The sequence below is a fragment of the Acanthisitta chloris genome, unplaced genomic scaffold (assembly GCF_000695815.1).
Source record: "Acanthisitta chloris isolate BGI_N310 unplaced genomic scaffold, ASM69581v1 scaffold4990, whole genome shotgun sequence".
Lineage (NCBI taxonomy): Eukaryota > Metazoa > Chordata > Aves > Passeriformes > Acanthisittidae > Acanthisitta > Acanthisitta chloris.
This window is the reverse complement of record NW_008651016.1, coordinates 22324-38038: the sequence shown is the minus strand read 5'-3', so window position 1 is coordinate 38038 and position 15715 is coordinate 22324. Positions and strand designations below refer to the sequence as shown.

General features: G+C 37.7%; 1 protein-coding gene across 1 annotated transcript in view; it reads right to left on the bottom strand.

Annotated features, from left to right (window-relative positions):
• ARHGAP15 (Rho GTPase activating protein 15) overlaps window positions 1-14814 on the bottom strand; it is a gene marked incomplete at its 5' end in the record, with an annotated part of 164383 nt that extends 149569 nt beyond the window's left edge. The window contains 2 exons of the mRNA XM_009071282.1: window positions 12713-12839; window positions 14716-14814. Of these exons, the coding sequence (XP_009069530.1) occupies window positions 12713-12839; window positions 14716-14814 (226 nt within the window). The remainder of the gene's footprint in view (window positions 1-12712; window positions 12840-14715) is intronic.
• Window positions 14815-15715: the final 901 nt, after the last annotated feature.

Genomic DNA, 15715 nt, shown 5'->3' with positions numbered 1-15715 from the left:
GGGGCTTAACCTACTTTAGAACATATTTAATAGCATAATTTAGTCTCAAAAAAAGAAAAGCAAAATAACTAATGATGGACAAATTTAGGGGTCGAATCCAGTTCAGATAAACATTCAAAAGTTCAGATGTTTAACCAAATCTTATCTTGTCCATGAAAAGCCTCAAACCGAAGGGCTCTATCAAACATAAGCAAAGCACAAGAGATTGTGGAAACTTTTCCTTACAGAAGAAAAGCTATTATCAGGAACCAGCACCTTATTGCAGAACTCACGTGTAAAGCAGTTAAGCATCAAAGCAAAAGCAAAACATTTCAGAAAACTGCTTCATGGTAGTAGTAATATTTGGATGAAATCCAATAGAGAGAAAAGAAAATAATATTAAGGGGAAAGATAATACAAATGCAATTAGACTATCAACCAATAAAACTTAATCTATGCTTGATAGTTGAAACCTTCCAAGCTTAGAGAGAATAAGGAAACTGGAGATCAGAGGGCTCTGCCTTTTGAAGTCTTGCTGTCCAGATCCTGGGGACCATTATCCAGCTGAGTATTTTAAAGACAGTATGAATATTCTGTCACAGAATTAGAAAGCTTTATTACTATGAATGACCTGTAACTTGAGCAGGGACAGCTACAGATTAATTCCAAAGAAACAATTGCTTGGAAAAGGTAAATTCTGCTAATTTAGTTTTGTGGATTAAACCTGGCAGGTAAAAGATGTGTTTTCAAAGGACATGCTCATTGTGGGTTAATGATAACATAAAGTATAACTCTAATGTATCCTCTCTATTCTCACATTCACCAAATGTAAATGATTTTTAAAAAGTGTACCAGAGATGACACCACTTCTCATTCATCAGGTAATATCTGCTACAGTATCCCAACAAACAATGCAGCAAACCAATGGTGTTTCAGAACCCTTGAATTTTCTTTCTTTTCCCCACACCACCACTTTGAATCATCTCTTCTTAAACCTTTCCCTCACCTATTCTTCTGACTCCATCACTCAAACAACCCAAGCAGTCAACAGAAAAAATGTACTTCTGTCGTAACTGAATCCAAAATTCAAACTGTCAGATGCCAAAACAAAAGATATTTTTAAGCAAGACTTAAAATATCAGTCCAGAAATGACTAATGAGTAACTTACATTAAGAGGAAAGTTGCAGCAATAAAATCAAGTATCCCACTGCTTGTAATTCTGCTTTAGTATCAGTGCTACCCTTGATCCATCATATTCAGATAACACTGTATAATAATTCAGGTATTATACTGTTTTCATTATTTATTCATTGATCTTTAGTGCTGTCTTTTGATTTTCATTCAAATACATCAACTGAAATACCTTCAGAGGAAGAAAGGAAGGTAGGAGTATTACACCACCCTAAAATAATCATCTTTAATTTTACAGAGATAAGAACAATACTCTACATATATTTTCATGCAAAAATATATACCAAGGACATTTTTGCAGGAACAGAATATTTAACTTCTTGGAAGCCTTGACAATGAGACAAATATTTTGATTAAGTAAATGTATCTACAGATAAAGAGGATGATCAAAGAATGATCTTGACCTGCACTACATAATTTTTAGTCAACTTTCATGTCCTTCCAGCTACCACTTCTCAAGAGAAAACCTAGGTGCTGTTCAAGAGCTAGTTTACTCCAGAGACTCCTCCCAAGAAGTATTGTGGATAAGACAGTACCAAGTTTAGTTGCCTCTTATTCCAAAAGGCATTTTACCATCAAATGTAATATTACATGTCTACATATCAGACACATTCACCACAATATTTTAAATGCACCGAGCTGGTGGAATGCATAAAATCATCAGCTTATAGCAGACACACACATTAGCAAACCAGGTATCTCAAGGTGACCAGAGAAGAACAGAGACAAAGAGCAGGATGCAGCCAATCTGTCCTAGAAAGAGTAAGCATGAAAAAATATGGACTCAAACCACATGTTCCTGCACCTTGCATGAAGTCTTTCATTATAGATACCCACAAAGCTAAAGGTTAACTTGCCCTGATTTATATTTTTGTGCCTCAAAGCCTGCTAAATGGCAAATCATCCAATGTGCATCTGTTTGCTCTCCTGTTCTGACCTACCTACATCTGGCCACCTTCCCTGAGGCTCTGGATCCTTGGACTGAAGTTTAACCTTCTACAGCAAAAGTTACTGTAAAATATACTAGCACTGTGTGATTGCAACAAATATCAATTATAAAGCTTTGCATTATGAAACATACTTTTCTAGTAGGGCTTCATACCTGCATGTTTTTTAAACCATTTCTCTGTTCTGGGCAAGGTGTCTTCATGAATTTCATGATAATAGCACAATAATCCTTTATCATTTCCAAAGGTTTTTTAAAATTGTGTTACCACTGGGATATTTTAAAATGTTTTCATTTCATTTATTTTAAATGTGCTGCTTGAAAAGAGTTGCTCTGTTTTGTAGGAATGTAACTGCTGTTTAAATTCAACACCTTAAAAATTAATTACAAAAACTGTTATCACACGTAGGTACACATTTTATATGCTATAAAAAGGCTTAAGGCAGGTTTACTCTTAGGTTTTCACAGAGAATGCATTGGTTACAAAAGATTAAAGGACACAAAATCTACATGTTGTGGTTGTTTACTTTTTATCTCTAAGAAACTGGCTATGAAAGAGATAAATGCAATTCCTAGACTGTATCAGGTGAGCCATTTCCATATGAGAGAACTGAATTGTTTCCCACAGCTGTGAGAAGACCTAGCTTTGAATATCCATGTGCAAGAAACATAGACTGAAACTGGAAGAGTTTCAGAAAAGGAGTATTTGAGATGATCAGAAAAAAAGCAGCAGTCTATCATAGGAAAGACAACTACAAATCTTGGCTGGCTTAGTCTACCACCTCAAGCAGGGGAAGGAGTAAGACTTCTGTCTGTGTTTCTGGTTTGGGGTGGTGCACCTGAGACAGAAAAGAACTGCTGAAATAAAGAGCCAGCTAAATGCTGACACGAGGACACAGTCATACCACAATTCCATTTAGGCTGAAAATTAGAATGCTTTCAGCTTAAAAACTGAAGTTTTGGAACATTTTTCCAGGCTGAGCTGAGGGGCAAAAGCATTACTACCGAATTTCATTAATTATGAAAGGAATCAAATGAGGTAGTTGTTTTCAAGGACTGGGGAATTGATTCAATGCTACAAAAAGTCTGTCTGAGGCAGATAATGCTATGTTACACTTTTCAATAACAGGAACGCAAGTGAATTCCTCTTGGGTGAATCCTGGGCGCACTTAAGACAATGGCCAATGGAATTAATTAAATGGAGCCAAATATCCTTGGTGGTGAGGGGAGCTGCTCATATGTCATAGTGTTCTCTTCAGCATCAATATTTAAAGCCAGCTAGTTGGAACCTTTTACTTAATTGAGAAACAATACAGCATTTAACCCTTGAGTGATATTCCACCCTTTGCCTTTCAGACGCAGGATCTGTTTATCCAGCTCATCAGCAGAGAGCTGGTGGAGGAAATAGAAGACCCTACAACACACAACCCTTTTTAAAATGTTAACACACCCTGCCCAGGAGACAGTATCATTAAATTGGTCTCTAAGTATTAGATCTAAGTTGGATGTCACAATTTACATTAAATAAAATCCTCCTGTCTGGAAGGGTCCAGAGAAGAGCAACGAGGCTGGTGAAGGGACTGGAGCACAAGTGCCATGAGGAGGGAGCTGGGGGTGGTTAGCCTGGAGAAGAGGAGGCTCAGGGGAGACCTTATCACCCTCTGCAACTCCCCAAAATGAGGTTGGAGTCAGGTGGGGGTTGGTCTCTTCTCCCAGACAACCAGCAGCAGGACAAGAGGGCACAGACTCAAGCTCTGCCAGGGAAGGGTTAGGTTGGCTAATAGGAAGAGATCTTTTACAGAGAGAATGATCAAGCATTGGAATGTGCTGCCCAGGGAGGTGGTGGATTCATCATCCCTGGAGGTTTTCAAGATGAGACTGGATGTGGCACTTAGAGCCATGGTCTAGTAACCACAGTAGGGTTGGACTTGATGATCTTTGAGGACTTTTCCAACCTGGTTGATTCTATGACTCTATGAATATATAAGTAATTTCAGCACAAAGAGGTGAGTCTGGGCAGCAGGTATTCCTGTCTAGAGCCAGATGAACAATCTTTGTACTTGAACTTAATTTAGAATTTTATGACCTAAAATCCTCCTTATTTCTGTCACATTCCTTCCAAAGTGCCAAGGGGGTTGCATCTGGATTAGTTAGAAATAATAGCAAAACCTCAGAATACAGTGCAGTGGAAGAATCATTTTCCACTGCCTACAAACTTCTAATTGGGAAACTTATTACCATGAGAGGTTCAGAATTAAGCTCAGAGGAATGATGGAAAGCTAGACTGTCCCTTCCCGAAGAACAAAGCTCAGCAAGTCCTGCTCACTTGCTGTAGTTCTCACCTCTCTCCAAAGACAGTAGTCTAAAATATTCCCAAATGCAGTGAAAATGCCTCTCTCTGTATTTAGTTATTATCTGTTGTCAGGTTATATTCCTTCTCTGTGGAGGCAAAATATGGAGATGTACAAAAATGGAGATGTACTGACCACACAGGTGATAGAGGGTTGAGCAGATGTAACTGTTTGTGTTGTGTGCTGCTTTATACATAAAAATCATGGCATTTTGCACAATATATATAAAATTTTAGTTTTGTTACTTAATATATGCAAAGATCTGGATAGTAAGGAATTAAGAGACTGTACCAAACCAGTGCAAGATATGTTGACTACCTGGGCTTAAAAGGAGTAGAGCCAGAGCAAATTTTTTTTTCCTCATTACAGTAGTCCCATTTTAGTGCATGTAAGGGGCACAACTGCTTGACTCTAATAATGCTTGGAATGCTCATGATTCCTTTGTGATTGCTTTTTTTGAAACAAATGTGTGTTTGAAACTAAAGCTACCCATTTTCCAAAATGTAATTTTCTTAAAGACTTCACCAGTATCTGTACTTCAGTAAGAAAAGACTTAAAGTAATCTTGACTATCCAGTGTCTACTTGCCTCCATATCAAATTCATCTAGAGTGCACATGTAGGAGTTTATTTTGTTAAGAAAAATATATGGTGTCTCTCTCTTCTTTGGAACAAAGGAGAAATATGGATTTGTAACCTTTTTTTTTTCTTTCAACTTAAGTCCTTCAATAGTGTTTTGAACAAACCTAAAGAGATTTTAAGACAGACATTTTGTATTATAACATTCCCCTGGGTCGTCTGTATGATCGTCTTTACTAAAGCTCCTTTCAGTCCCAGTTGAATAAATATGCATTTTATTTCACTAATCTTGAAACAACAGGAATAAAGTTTACCCAGGTCTTTTATACCTCAGAGAACAAAACAAATACTACAAATCTTTAGAGAGAAAGGATATACAAAAGGGCTTGAGGTGAATGTTTCAAAGCAAATACTCTTTAAACGATGTGCAAATTATTTCAGCACTTGAACATGATTTATGAAAGGGGATTAGTCCACTGAAACAAGAACCCAGTTTAAACTGTTGGGTTTCAAAGTCAAGGATGAGAAGTGTTAGCTGGAAAAGGCAGAAGAAACCGGATAGTAATCTATAGTGAAGATTTCTGATTGATTTTCCTTAACTAACTCAATCCTACATTAGCTATCACTGTCATTCATACTTAACTCTGGTGGGCAGCATAAAATACCTTCTTTTATGATATAATTCCCCATAAAAATGAAGTATGCAATGGTGATAATTAAGTAATAATGAGGTTATTAATAACTCAGTGACTAGCTCTCTATTTACTAGTATGCCCCATAAATGAGCACGTGGAATATGAAACAATTAAAGATTATCCAAGCTCAAACAGATAACTTTTCCAGAGAGTTGTGTGTCAGTGAGCAGACCAATGAGTCACAGGTCACATCTATAATAATACATTATATTATACTGTAATATTCCCACATACTCTTCACATAATGGGTTAGAGCTACTCTTAAGTACTATAAAAATGATCACTTTTATGTAATTGTAAAGATTAATAAGTGAGCTAACTTCTCATGGCTCTATAATGACCCTGCTGTTCTAGTAGGTAAAGGAAAATTTAATGATCCTGCTCAGATATGATTAATATCTAACTTTTTTCCTGACTAAAAATCTGGACTTGGTTCAATAAAAATGAATTAAGTGAACATGCACGGATTTCCCTGCCAAATGTTTATATGGAAGTTGGTTATGCCCAATTTAAAAATATGCTTTTTCAACCCAAATAGTAAACTCTGGAAGGATTTTGGAGGGTGAAACAGAAATAAAACAAAGAATTAAGGGAACATTATATTATAATTGATGGAAATGAGATATTCAAATTCAGGAAAAATGTATTTTTTTTGAGGTCTAGTCACAGCCAGTTGTGATTTTGGGTGCAACATAATCTTCTATTATCAGTAGAAGTGACACAATTTGTTTCTGAATTTGGCATGTTTTGGTTCCAAAATTATTGCTTCTTTGCCAAGATTATTACTTCTTTGTTGCTGAATCAGTGCTTTGCTAAGCTTTAAGAAAAGAACATACCTATAGTTAATGGTGCACAGAAACATGAGAGCAAAAATATGTCAAAAAATCAGGTTAGTCCCTATAGTCCAAATGAGTGATTCCACCCTCCAGAAACAGCATGTTGCATTTTCTTTTCCTGATTTTTTTTTCAGTCCCTGAAGCTGTCTGCATTCCTGTTGATGCAATACAAACAAATGCCACCAACACACAAGCTGCAGAGTGGCAAAATTGACATTGCAGTAGGAAACTGCATATTTGCATCTAGTTTTCATGTTGCTTTCTGTTTTAATTGTTGCCATTGGTAATGCTGCACTAATATACATTACTGCTTTATGTTTCTTGGCTTTATTAAAAGTAATAAAACTGACCTATACATAACACTAACACTGTAACGTAATAATAGTCCCTAAATAGCATCCATTTGGCTTTGAACTTCACATCTAACTGAAACAAATGGGCCGGGAAGGGGAAAGAATTCAGACCTCATCAGAGCTAACAAAGAGATGGAATGATTTCCCACTTCTGTGGCTCTAATTAGAATCATAAAGGTTGAAAAAGACCTCTAAGATCATCAAGTCCAACTGTCCACTCTGCATCACCATTATACTCATCACTAAGCTATGTCCTCAAGTGCCATATCCATAAGTTTTTTCAACACTTCCATGGATGGTGACTCCACCACTGTCCTAATTAACCTCCTTGTCACAGAAATGACCCCACAGGGCTGAAAGACTCCATTAGCTACTGCAGAATTCAACCCTTGACAAGTGTGGCTGAGCCCCTAAAACCACTCTTTACACCCCAAGATATGTTCTCCCAACTTGACCATCCTGTTCACATATTAGGGAGGAAGAGAGCAAAATTCCACAGCCTCCACTCAGCAATGCCTGTAAATAGGTGGCCTTTTTCTAAGATCTCTAAATGATGCTTTCAACAAAATAAGTTTCTGGATCTTTTCTCCCCCCCTACTGTTATGCAGCCAAAGCCAAGAAAATCCATGTGCTTGTGCCCTGGTGTCCATCCCTTCCTTCCACAGAGAAACAACAGCCTCAGCCAGGTGGTGTTTCCCACAAAAATACCCAGTCATGTGCAAGAACAAACTTTAAACCCTTGCACAAGCCCTCAAAAGAAGATTTAGCCAGGGAATAAGCAAGCTCCACATGGAGCCAGGAAGGGTGAAAACTCCACCAAATTTTCCACTTCTTCCATCATGTCATTTAATAAATGACCAAAATGGGTTTCTGTTGTCGGGGTTTTTTCTCCCCACACACATTGTACAGTTTTAATTATATACCAAACTGCATTCAGAGATGCTTCTGGATGCTTTAGCAGTTGCTTAAGGACAAATACATGCCATGCTCAAGTTTCAAAATTCAACCTTCTGAAGTAAGGGAAAGTGAATGAAACTAGCAAAGCCATTTTGGGCAATTTTAAAGCACACAAAGTCCATGACCAAACACTAGGGACAGGATGCCTGACTTACACTGAGTCTTTAAAGAAACCAAAGCAGATTTCAGAGTCCAGATGACTTTATAGCAATTACCTCTGGAGGCAAATTGAAGTTATGATCCAAAGGTTACAATTTTTATCTTGATTTAAAAGATGCTAGGAAGTGTATTCCCAGACACTGCCCTGCAACCATTCCCTAGGAAGCATGCAAGGGCCGTGGCATCCCAAGAGCAATGCATCACCCTTTGGGACTAAAAGGCCCATCTCTCCCTGTTGAAAGTCCAAGAGGAATGTAGGTAAGGAAAATATCATTATTTGAGTTGGCTGGTGGCCAGGGTGCTGGGGATAAGACCCTGATCCTAGGAAGAGTGGAAAGGAATCCCAAGCCTGCTGTTTAATATGCATGACATGTTGGCTTTGCTGTCAACTTTTCCTTCCACCCCCTGCCTTTGGCTGCTTTTTCCACCTGTTGCAACTTGTCCTTATTCAGGCTGAGAGCTGGAATTGTCTTTGGTGTCACATTGTGTCTGGCACAATGAAGCCTGGATCCACAGCTACTCTTGTTAAGACACTAAAATGATTATGAATAGCACTAATACTGCACAACTCATCAAGACATTCCTGTTCACACAAATACACACATATATATTTCACTTTGTAAAAATCTTGATGCTCTAGTTGTGGCACCTCAAGCTAGAATTCCAACATGGAGGAGATTTTCCAGGCTCTGTCACAGTGCTGCATGACTAACCACTGGGTTTTAAGTAAAGTGTTCTTGAAGATAAGGAAAAAAATATGCAAGTAGAAACAATAAAAATAATGCAATTCAATCTTATCAATTCAGGCAGTTCCAGCTTTTATGTGGCAAACAAGGAGATCAAATTGCATTTATCTAATATCACAGATTTTTTTAAATGTCTAAAATATTTCATTATTTTGCTTTGGCAACCTAAAGCTGAGGAACAGATTACTGTTCCCACTACATAAGGAAATAACTGACAACAATTAGTATTTATTCTTGTTGCTTTTGTAATAAAAATAGAATTCCATCACTTTCAAGGAAACCTAAAATATTAATAAGAATGTGATGAACTGAGTAAATGTGACGCCATAAGGAAATGATGGAGAACAGGTTGGAAATATAGTGCTTTGGGAATGGATTGCATTATCAAGCTTGTGATTGTGCATTTTGACAAGAGCAGCCCTCAGATTGATACGGTAGCCAAAGGGCACTCTTCCTACTGCGGAGCTGTTTGTTTCCATCCAGAAAAGGGGGAGTAGAAGGGGAATTGATCCCCTCTGACAATCGATAGTGACTCGAGCCCAGGCTCTTCCACAAGAGGTCACTCCTGAGTGACACAATTCCCAGAGGATGGCCACCAATGACCCAGATGACACAAACCACAGTGGGACCATGGGCAGAAAAAGAAACCCTGAGCTGAGCAGACAACATAGAGTTGGTTTCATTGCCTACAACGCAACTGTCCCTGAAGCTCTGTAGTCCACACACAAAATAAGGCCCCTTGGTTTTTGGAGTTACATTACATTCCATGCACTGCAACAGCATCTCTACTTGCAGTCTAACCCAGGTGTCTGCTTTCATGTGGTATAAAATTAACGTGGCAGACCACCTACCAGCAGACCCAATTATAATTGGTACTAATTAGGAGTGTTTTTTGGCAACCTTAGGAGAGAAAACCCAAAAAAACTATGGTCTGAATGATAACTAAATTACTTGGAAATACATTCCATGCACTGCAACAGCATCTCTACTTGCAGTCTAACCCAGGTGTCTGCTTTCATGTGGTATAAAATTAACGTGGCAGACCACCTACCAGCAGACCCAATTATAATTGGTACTAATTAGGAGTGTTTTTTGGCAACCTTAGGAGAGAAAACCCAAAAAAACTATGGTCTGAATGATAACTAAATTACTTGGAAATTATGAAGTCTGCCACTAATTTTTAAAATTATCAGTTTAGAACAACACTTGTTTGCATAAAAAGGAACAGAGTGGTGCTGCAAGGCAGTTTCCTTGCACAAAATGTGTACATCTTCTAATGGGGGAGGCTGCTGGGGTGAGAAGCATGTTCTTCCTGACCCAGCATCAGCTGCATAAATTAAATCAGCGAAATAGTTGGCATCATAAAATAAAGAGTCATCTCTTTCCATGTATTTGAGAACAAGCTCATGCTTTTACATATTTTGGTGACACTCCCCAAGGCCATCCTTAGTTTCTTCTTAGCTCAAGAAAACTTCAATTAGAACATGAGTTGCAACCAAACTGGATGAGAAGTCACTGAAAAGCTGCGTGACCAAGAGGACAACCACTCTCTGAACTTTGGAAATTGAGCCTGGCAGTTTGAGCCCAATTTTCAATGAAATCAGTGTCTGCAGCTCAAAAAGCATAACAGAGAATTACCATTTGTCCTTGTAGTGTAAGCAGAAGCAATTAGGATTAGACATAAAAACCAAATTCCTGCTACTAAGTCTCTGGGGGCAGTCTCCCCAGTTTTAAATTAAAGAGTAAATTACTGGAATGCTTCGGTTAGGATATACCTGTCCTTTATATACTTGTGCTGCTAAAAAGAAAAAAATAAAAAGCAATGATGCAGCAGTACCAAGGCTAAAACAGGACATATTTTGCAGCCTTTAAAATGTAGAGAAGGTAAATACAAATGAGGCTGAACTGTCTGAATATTGCATTAAAGATTATGAGGGTGCAGGGGGGGGTGAACTGCTAACACATCAGTTGCTCGTCTTTTGTGTTAAACTGGAGGAGTTTTAAGCCATCTTTAAAAAATCTCCTTTGTTTGGCTTTGGCTTTGGCAATAGTCAATAACGTAAGAGCACTATAAAATTATAAAATCGTTAAACTTTGTAAGAACTTTATAAACACACTTGCAGATATTGCACATATCTTTGTGCTCTGCAGTCAAACTGGACAATGAAACGACCACCTGTTAACTGCTAACAATGTGTCATTACCAGTTCTCATGCCTTTTTAAAGCAATTTTGGCTCTAGCTGCCGATAATTCTGGCTACGATACTTGTGTGAACATTAAGGGCACAGAAAGCCAAAGGCAGAAAACTGACAATACAGTTTGTGCTTAGACTACTAATAAGTAAGTGAATAATATGATTTTTCTAATTCCACATAATTGCTTGATCTCAAGGGGCCAAAAAAAAAGTTCTGAATACATATTTTAGGAGCAATCCAATCTCCGGTATTTAAATGCAAGCTTCGATTCAGTGAGATTTCACAGCAGATATTTTCACATTTTTTTAATAGTTTAAATAGCCTTTAACAAAACGGAGGTTATTCAGGATTCTCTAAGGTTTGAAAAGAAACATAGACTAAGTCTCTGTCACTGCTCATAGTCACTTTTTCTGTTTTGTCTGACAAATTATCATTTAAAGATATGTGAGAAGTCTAAATAAATAAATAAAAATTCCCCGAGTGCTGAGACAGTTTATGGGCATTTTGCTATTAGCTACAATAGGAGCAGAATCAGCCCCTCAGAACTTACAGTGTTCTCAGTCTTATTTTTCTTCCTCTGAGAAATGCAACGTAACACCCAGAACAAAGATATTGGGACAATTTTTCACAAGCTACATTCAGGCTACTTTATATTTTATAACACAAAGGAGAAAAAAAGCCTGTTACAAAAAAAAAAAAAAAAAAGAAACAAACCTCCAAGATAACAGAAAAACAACAACAAAAAATTGTGGTCTGCAGAAAGAGACTATTTAATGAGTCTCTGTTTGTGTGCACGCACATGCATGTGTGCATATATTTATGATTGTGTGGATAATTATCATTAAAAATAGCTATGTTGGGTCTTTTTAATACAACCCTTTTCTTGACATCTCAGGCTTTGATCCTGAGCTTAAATTCATGCAGGCAAATTCCTACAGAGCCCTTCCATACCTATAGGTATCTCGTACCAACCTGCCAGTCTAAAGCTGTCACAGCGCTGACATTAGGAGCAGGATGTGAATCTCTTGCCAAACAAAGGAGGAAAACCAAAATTCAAGGGAGAGGGTGAAATTAAGAAAATGCTGAGTGAGTGGTTCAGGGTCAGCTCCAGCTCCTGTGGCTGCTGCCCACAATTTCACAAGCATCTCGGCACAAACTGGGAAAGGGAAGTCTTTTGAGTGGAGTAAAGCACCTCTCTGCTAGTTTTAGATCACTTTCTATTCTAATTACACTGACAAAAATCGACCTCAAACCCTGGAATTTACCTTCTAGAAAATTAGAGATGCAGCACTGATTGTCTGCTGTGGAGGATATGTCAGGTCTTACAGCAATTCAGTGTATAAATACACAACAGACAAAATTACTCTGGCAATTTGAGGTATTTTGCTAAAATGGAAACAAAGCAACTGCAACAGACCATTAATGTAGGGCTCATGTTGCTTATTTTTAAAAATAAATGGCTGAAAGAAATGTCTTTGCTCCTAAACAAATTTATTTTGTTTAGGAGGGAATGTCACCCTTTAAAAGTGTGGAGCTAGTAACTGTCTTTACTTAAATGCAAGTTATGTATATCAGCACAGAACATATTCAGCTTGAAAATTCTCAGTGATCTTCCTTACATTCTGTATGTAATAAAAATTATCTTACCCTGTAATGGCATAGTTATTTAAAAAGGAGAAAAAAAAAAAAAAAGGAAAGAAAAATCAGGAAAGAAAAAAGCCTTACTTAAAGATTTTCTGTGTTCAGGCTTTGGCTCTTTGGATTCAGTGTCTAAGCTATTCAGTAATTCGATGCTGGAGGATCTTCTGAGTTTGAACTCCAAATTTCTCGATGTAATTCTCTGTTCTTTTGGCTGGGAAAAGAATATATATATATATATACATATGTGTATGCTTTTAATAAAATTATTATTTGTAAGAATGAAGCAAGAGATTCCAGAATGCCAGTACAGAAGCTAACAGACACACACAGAGCAAGTGTGCAGGGAGTATATAATTTAAGGAAAGTGTAATGCAAAATTTGTCATATGGCAGAGCTTTTATGGCCCTGACAGACTGATCTTAATTTCTGAGATAAATTCCCATTTAAGTGAGGAAAACAAAAGGCCTGATTCTTTAAGCTTTAGAGACCAAAATTATTTCCACATTGCAGGCTACTTCCAAATGCTTGCAAAGAGTGTTTAAATTGCCTTTCTGGTTTAGATAGTTACAGTGAATATTCTCACAAACACAATTGTTTCAAACGTCACCGCAAATTTTGGGGGTTGAATTCTGCTCATTTAAGCTTAAGAAAGAATTGTGGGGGCTTGTCTCTTGCTCTAATTCACTGGTAAACCAACGGAAAATTAACAGGGAAAGGAAACAAAAAAATAAACGAAAAAAGGAGATGCTGTTTCAGCTAATCCTACGTCTCTTGCTGTGGCATTTGGTCAGGTGAGATTTAGCCATCCCAACAGCCTGGAAAGCTGCCAGGCTTTCTACACTCATTCAAAGTTTTAAAACTGAAATAAATGACAGGGATGAAGTAGTCATCGAGTGCTGCGTGGTGCCATCCTGTCCTGCGCACACAGCAGAGAAAAACCTTGGCCAGGACCAGCCCTGCCTGCCCATGCCCCAACCATGGACCAGTTGTACCCCACCAGCTGCTGCTGCTGTGGCTCACTGCATGCCCAGAGCTGCTGATGCCATAATATTACTTTAGCTACACTAAAAGAAATATATCATCAAAACTATCAGATGTTTCGTTGAATAATATGGCCCCCAAAAAAATTTACAAAAAAAAAAAAAAAAAAAGAAAGGGTTCTGAGTCTCCATGGAAAACTCCACCCCAAAATCTTCAGTCGGATATCAATATCCTCACACACCCAATGAAATGCACAATATGAAGACATACATCATCAGATCAAACTTTCCTTGGCTGATTATAGCCTCAGGGTAATAGAATGTTTGTAGCTCTTTAAGGAAACAGTAGCCGTGTTCAGATTAACCCTTTCAAAGAAGCTGCAAATTCCACTGCTGCAAAACCTCTGAAAAATGCAAGAAATGGGGATATTTTTCTCTCACCAGATTCTGCTGTGAACAAGGAAAGTCAATGCCCTCTAAAAAAAAAAATAAATGTTCCCGAATCAGGCAGGGATAGGAGGAAGACATTTGGAATTTGTACTGAGAGAGGCAAAAAAAGAAAGAAAAAGCTACAGCTGAAGCTGGTTTGGTAATTAAAAACTGTTTTAATAAAATGCAACCCTGCTTACTTCTAGTAGAAAACCCCCAGCCTTCCTGGGAGAATAACAGCAATCAGTTACAAAGGAATATTATTCGCTAGTGTTATTCTTGTGAATAAGTAATACAAAAATTCATAAAAGGCTCAAATGTATTAATAGTTCTATTGAAGATTATATACTGTATGCTGCATAAACAGAAAATGCAAAAATTCATTAGTTATTAAGTGCTTGTGTGCTTTTACAACCCTCAGCAAGCCAATGTCCTTGTTATTTCAGAGAAATAAATGTAGCGTTCCCTTTCGAGGCAAGAATCAAATGACATTTTTGTGCAACAACCTTGTTTATCTGACATTTTTTAGTGGATTTGCATACATATTTTTATGTCCTTCAGAGAAAGGAATGTCTAGCTAGCTGCTGACTGCCTAAAACCTGTAGAGATGCCTGAGCAAATGAAGTTGAAATTGCTACATCTTAATTAATAAAGGTAACAGCCAAAACAAATACATACCAATCTGTCAATTGCATTTTTGATAGCGTGGAACCAATCCAATATGAGAAAGTCGATATCCGACTGGAGGAGGAACTCATTTCCTGACACTGTCGTGATCTGGGGAGGGCATGGGCACACACAGGTAAGTAAAACACACACCAAACAGAGGATTTTTCTCTATTTTCCCTCCTAGGCCCCCAAATGCTTTTTTCTTTGTACCAAGAATTATCTGCTGCAGTGCCGAGTTACTGAGGAGTTTTGAACCTCTGTCTGAAAACTGTTTTGAATATGTCACAACAAACGAGATATTGTCTCAGCAACTCAACTACCGAACACAAATAGTGCAAAAATAATGGGAATGTGACAAAAGTTAGGAAAAGCCAGGAAACTCAATGTGACAAGACACAGTTCAAGGGAAATCAAAGCACCCTGAAAAGAAAGAAATGCAATGTGAGAATTATTTCCTGTCATTTGAACTTCCCATTTCAATTTTAGTATTACCATTATTTTTATACCTGGAACCTTCATTCTCAAATTTGTGCATTTATTATATACCTGTAATTCCAGAGTCCACTTCCAAGCATTTTGGTAAAATTAATAATGCCACTCTTTTGCACTAAAAAAATATTTACCACCATGGCTGCAGCAGAGTAATTAGAAGCCCATTTATCATGAAAAAAATAATCCCCAGTTTGTCTGAATAGAAGTCAATTTACATTTTTGACCCACTCACTGGGAATATTTATCAAAAGAATATTCAGTCCCCTGATAATGCTGTTTCACTGCCTAACCTAATATTTGGTAGAAATATACATCTATATTCTCTTGGTCTGAACTTCTGTGAAGCACCGTGATACATCACTTTTTATTTTATAGATACACATATACATATTTCACCAGAGGAAATCTCCGGGTATTTCACACAATAGGTTGAAATAATTTTACAGATGGCAAAACTGAGGCACAGAGCTGTGCAGTGCTTTGCCCCAGGACTATTCAGCAGAACCCTAGTGCACGT